Source organism: Priapulus caudatus, unplaced genomic scaffold, assembly GCF_000485595.1.
Source record: "Priapulus caudatus unplaced genomic scaffold, Priapulus_caudatus-5.0.1 Scaffold81, whole genome shotgun sequence".
Taxonomy (NCBI): Eukaryota; Metazoa; Priapulida; class Priapulimorpha; order Priapulimorphida; family Priapulidae; genus Priapulus; species Priapulus caudatus.
The window spans coordinates 685,047-691,371 of NW_014577142.1; the positions used below are offsets into that span (position 1 = coordinate 685,047).

General features: G+C 38.1%; 1 protein-coding gene across 1 annotated transcript in view; it reads left to right on the top strand.

Moving 5' to 3' along the window:
* LOC106821655 (sorting nexin-14-like) overlaps positions 1-6,325 on the top strand; it is a 40,844-nt gene that overhangs the window by 8,015 nt on the left and 26,504 nt on the right. Inside the window, exons 8-11 of the mRNA XM_014826545.1 lie at positions 2,328-2,403; positions 3,206-3,250; positions 3,890-3,985; positions 5,605-5,719. Of these exons, the coding sequence (XP_014682031.1) occupies positions 2,328-2,403; positions 3,206-3,250; positions 3,890-3,985; positions 5,605-5,719 (332 nt within the window). The remainder of the gene's footprint in view (positions 1-2,327; positions 2,404-3,205; positions 3,251-3,889; positions 3,986-5,604; positions 5,720-6,325) is intronic.

Below are 6,325 nucleotides of genomic sequence, written 5' to 3' on the forward strand. Positions count from 1 at the left end.
TACCACAAATCACAAGTGAGCTAATGTGTTTCATAATGTTTGTTTATTTCAGGATATTGTAAATAATCTACTCTTGATCTTCTTTAATGATGAGCCGGTAAGTGGATCGCTTACAGAGCCATGTAACATATTACACGTATACATACACATTTGAATTAGAAGCTATGCAAAGTTGCTGATAAGTGCGCAATAGCTATACCAAGTTGTTTGTAGATATACAAACTTTTAGCTATACAAAGCTATCAGCATGGCATGAATATACGATACTACATTAAGTTACCTATATGCGCATAAACTTTCAACTATGCAATGTTACCTGTACGATAATAAAACCTTATGTAGTTATACAAAGTTACATTTAAGTAACAATAATTTTTTTTATACAGCTAATTTTTAATAGCAGATTCTGTTTTATCATTCGACCATCTTGTGCTATAAATAAATCGCGATAAGATAAACCCACAATACCTCTAGGCATTATTAACATGTTTATGGGGTTTGATGTTATACAGGCTGATAGGGTCTATGTCTCCCTGGGTACTACCAGAACGTACCCTGTTAGTGGAGTAGGCGAGGTACGGTCCGGCATATTAGATAGTACCAGGGTACGTTCCAGTATACTGGACCGTACCCAGGGTACGTTCCGGCAGTACCCAGGGAGACGTAGACCCTGGCAGCGTTATACAGCCATGTTTCCTATGTACTACAGTAGTGTTGTATGTGTTCTCTTTTAGATGACTGTTAGTCATGAACCTCCTTCACCCCTTGTGCCTTTGCTGGAGAATCTCATTCTTCGTATTAATAAAGATATGCGACCAAAAGTTAAAAATGTGAGTATCAAATACGTATATATCTGAGGGGTGACTGGGTGAGGTCAATGCTTTAAAAAAAGCCAACGTGACAACAAAAATCGCATGTTCATTTATTTCGAGAGAAAAAGTTCAATCATGTATTAGATAAATATGTCACAGTCTGTGTATGCTCGTAGATACATACATGAAATCTAACCTTATTATAGTGTATTGATACAACCACTATTGTTAGTGGCTGCCTACCATTCTAATAATTTTATTTGGTATATTGATATGTTGACATCGTTTAAATAGCGTATTGTGCTAGATATGCTATTAAAGAAAGCAGTATAACTCAAATTGCTTTATAAAAAATTCAAATAAATATGTGGGTACCCTAAGTTAATGCATTATCTGTAAGCAGTTTTGGTGAGGACACAAGTATCACATTGATTGTTATTCCAGCTTCTTGTGTCCTTGACCATTTATCTATGTCCAGCTGTCATTCTTCGCCTGACTAAGATCTGCTGTTAATACAGCACACAATCTATTATCCGAAACCCTTGGGACCAGACACGTTTTGGAATTCAGAATTTTTCGGATTTGGGAATGGTAGTACAGTGCAGATATACATACCGTCAGAGGTAGATAATAGGGAAGGAGTGTGACTTCAATAAATATGGGAAATTCGTCATTTACTAGCCTTAGAATACCTACGATTTACTACACGTAACTCAACCAACTTGAGCACAAATCGTACACAGTACATAGGCCTAGCATCGTGCGAAATCGTTTCCTCATATACACCCGCAATCCGGAGATACAGACTAAAACGTACGACACGATTTTCCATTATGTTGCCAGCAAACTGAATGTATAAACTGCTTAAATTTAAACAAAAGGCAGCTCTTGCGCACTTGCTCCCTCGGCGATGCGGTGTGGCTCGCTAGTAGCTGCCTTTTGTTTCAATTTAGGCGGTTTATACATTCAGTTTGCTGGCAACATAATGGAAAATCATGTCGTACGTTTTAGTCTGTATATATCTCCGGATTGCGGGTGTATACGAGGAAACAATTTCGCACGATGCTAGGCGAATGTACTGTGTACGATTTGAGCTCAAGTTGCTTGAGTTACGCGTAGTAAATCGTAGGTATTCTAAGGCTAGTATATGACGAATTTCCCTTGTTTATTGAAGTCACACTCCTTCCCTGTTATCTACTTCTGATACCGTATATCCTGCAACTAGCCAGTATACTAAGACACAAGTTTTCAAGTGGTCAAGTGCTGTACCGGTACAGTACAATATCAGAGATGCCAACCACTACGATTTATCTGTATTTTATACGAATTTCGTTTGCATTTTGACCACTACGACCAGTTTGCATACAACTACGATTTTTATTATTGATCGTGATGTGTATCATCATAGCATGTGGTGATACTAGGTGAATGAGTATGGTATATATTAGGTATGGTGAAATGAGCTAATGTGAATAGAGGCCGGACAGTAATGAAGCGTGGTGGTGTCTTTTCCAGAGCGATTTCTGCAGTGCTGGCAGAGATGGTAGTGTCTAAGGTGCTGATGCCTGCCATGGACATCATAGCAGATCCCGTAGGTAGCACGTAACATTTGTGAACCTAGACACGTAATGTGCAGTGTTTCCCCCGGCCAAAAAGGTCTGCGAGGTGGTAAATATTTTTTTGGTGTGTTTGCGCATTTCGAGGTCCTAGCAAAGAAGGTGCTCGCCCAGCTAGGTGGGTCAGGGGGCATCCCCCTTGGAAATTTTTTGAAAAAATGGTGTAGTTTGATGGATTCTAAGCTATTATTTCGATTTTAGTTCAATAACGTGTAATTTATTGATGGAAGAACAGTGATTTTCGTCAGCGAGGCGGTGTTTTGGACAAATTTCTGTGTGGCTGCTGAAAATTTGAGCGAGGTGGCGCGCCTCGCTGTGTCAATGCAGGGGAAACACTGATGTACATACATACTGTACATGCGTTCATCGGAATGTGCATACATACATTGAGAACACTCCCTCCCCCTAGAAAATGCATGAACACATATGCAAATAGATTTTGTTTTTGTGCAAACACATTGCTCATATAATGACATTTGTCAACTTAGCCCTACGGCCTACACCCTAAGTAAATTGTAATAAATTGTGGTTGGATGATATATCGATTAGTGAAGACTCCCGATAATCTCGTTAGTGATTGTAATTAAGTGAATAGATTATGCATATTAATAGCTGATGAAGAACATTTTGTAAATGGTACTTGGGAGTGTTTAGCACTGTTCATTGTATATTCATTAGTGTAGTTTATAGTCATTTGTTCGATAGTTATAGTGGTTGTGAAGAAATACCACAAATCACAAGTGAGCTAATGTGTTTCATAATGTTTGTTTATTTCAGGATATTGTAAATAATCTACTCTTGATCTTCTTTAATGATGAGCCGGTAAGTGGATCGCTTACAGAGCCATGTAACATATTACACGTATACATACACATTTGAATTAGAAGCTATACAAAGTTGCTGATAAGTGCGCAATAGCTATACCAAGTTGTTTGTAGATATACAAACTTTTAGCTATACAAAGCTATCAGCATGGCATGAATATACGATACTACATTAAGTTATTTATATGCGCATAAACTTTCAACTATGCAATGTTACCTGTAGGATAATAAAACCTTAAATGTAGTTATGCAAAGTTACATTTAAGTAACAATAATTTTTTGTATACAGCTAATTTTTAATAGCAGATTCTGTTTTAACATTCGACCATCTTGTGCTATAAATAAATCGCGATAAGATAAACCCACAATACCTCTAGGCATTATTAACATGTTTATGGCGTTTGATGTTATACAGGCTGATAGGGTCTATGTCTCCCTTGGTACTACCGGAACGTACCCTGTTAGTGGAGTAGGCGAGGTACGGTCCAGCATATTAGATAGTACCAGGTTACGTTCCAGTATACCGGACCGTACCCAGGGTACGTTCCGGCAGTACCCAGGGAGACGTAGACCCTGGCAGCGTTATACAGCCATGTTTCCTATGTACTACAGTAGTGTTGTATGTGTTCTCTTTTAGATGACTGTGAGTCATGAACCTCCTTCACCCCTTGTGCCTTTGCTGGAGAATCTCATTCTTCGTATTAATAAAGATATGCGACCAAAAGTTAAAAATGTGAGTATCAAATACGTATATATCTGAGGGGTGACTGGGTGAGGTCAATGCTTTAAAAAAAGCCACCGTGACAACAAAAATCGCATATTCATTTATTTCGAGAGAAAAAGTTCAATCATGTATTAGATAAATATGTCACAGTCTGTGTATGCTCGTAGATACATACATGAAATCTAACCTTATTATAGTGTATTGATACAACCACTATTGTTAGTGGCTGCCTACCATTCTAATAATTTTATTTGGTATATTGATATGTTGACATCGTTTAAATAGCGTATTGTGCTAGATATGCTATTAAAGAAAGTATTATAACTCAAATTTCTTTATAAAAAATTCAAATAAATATGTGGGTACCCTAAGTTTATGCATTATCTGTAAGCAGTTTTGGTGAGGACACAAGTATCACATTGATTGTTATTCCAGCTTCTTGTGTCCTTGACCATTTATCTATGTCCAGCTGTCATTCTTCACCTGACTAAGATCTGCTGTTAATACAGTACACAATCTAGAATCCGTTTTGGAATTCAGAATTTTTCGGATTTGGGAATTTTTCGGATTTGGGAATGGTAGTACAGTGCAGATATACATACCGTCAGAAGTAGATAATAGGGAAGGAGTGTGGCTTCAATAAGCAAGGGAAATTCGTCATTTACTAGCCTTAGAATACCTACAATTTACTACACGTAACTCAACCAACTTGAGCTCAAATCGTATATCGTATATTTTGTTTCAATTTAGGCGGTTTATACATTCAGTTTGCTGGCAACATAATGGAAAATCGTGTTGTACGTTTTAGTCTGTATCTCTGGATTGCGGGTGTATACGAGAAAACCATTTCGCACGATGCTAGGCGAATGTACTGTGTACGATTTGAGCTCAAGTTGCTCGAGTTACGCGTAGTAAATCGTAGGTATTCTAAGGCTAGTATATGACGAATTTCCCTTGTTTATTGAAGTCACACTCCTTCCCTGTTAGTGTTATCTACTTCTGATACCGTATATCCTGCAACTAGCCAGTATACTAAGACCCAAGTTTTCAAGTGGCCAAGTGCTGTACCGGTACAGTACAATATCAGAGATGCCAACCACTACGATTTATCTGTATTTTATGCGAATTTCGTTTGCATTTTGACCACTACGACCAGTTTGCATACAACTACGATTTTTATTACGATCGAAAAAAATCATTTTGATGATATTTCAAGTGTTTTGTTTCAGTGTTCCATTGATATAACATGATTGAAAATAACTACATGTATTTAGCAGCAAATATCAGTATGAACGTATTGTCATTTTGGGTCCCAGAATGCAGGAAATTGCATCTCGGAATAAAAAATTTTCCGGGGGGGCATGTCCCGAACCCCCCTAGCATACTCGGGTCACTGCGGGACCCTCGGACTACAGATTTCAGACATCCTCACTACAGTTTGCTCAGAAAAGTGTTGGCATCTCTGCAATATGTGTGAGTAATGCCAAACACATTAATATTTCTGCAGTGAACCTTGTGCAGCCAAACGCGAGCTTTGGTGTGCAGACGACCTCCACAAAAAAACTTTCGGTTTTGAGAATTTTGGAATAAAGATTGTGTACTGTAAATCAATGCTGGAATGTTTTCAGGCACTGAAGTTAAACGTCAGAGAAATCCTGGACGACCAAAGTCTGCTCTATCCATTTATACACTTCCTGAAGGGAGAGGGTGCAGTCAATACGCTACAGTTCTGCCTCAGTGTTGGTGAGTCACATGCCCCCTGCTGCCATCTATAGAGAGTGTACGTTAATTATTATCATATGTAGCGGCAGGGTTCGAGATTATGGGCAGCAAGCAGCAAGCAGTTTTGCTGCCTACAAGGGTTAGTTTACTTGCGTCTCTCAACGTTGGCAACAAGAACTTGCCCCCCAAAATTCCTAATAACCCGTAGTAAAAGCCCCAAAGATTTTGCCTGGGTGAGTAAATTTGCTGCCTGCCCTTTGACTCTGGCAGCGAGTACTTTACTGCCTGGTAGAAAAAGTTCATTTCTAACCATGTAATCGTCTGTTATGATAGACATAGTTAATTATATACATGGGTATATGTTTGGTAATTAAGTATAATAGAGGGAAACAATTTAACATCTATTTCAATTGTGAGAAAGACCGATGTGTCATGCTAGCTTTTCCTGAGATGTCTATTGCACATGTCACATATATACATAAATACGTACATACATACATACATACATACATACATACATACATACGTACATACATACGTGCATGTATACAAACATACATGTAAACATACATACATGTATACAAACGTACATGTATACATACATACATGTATACAAACATACATGTA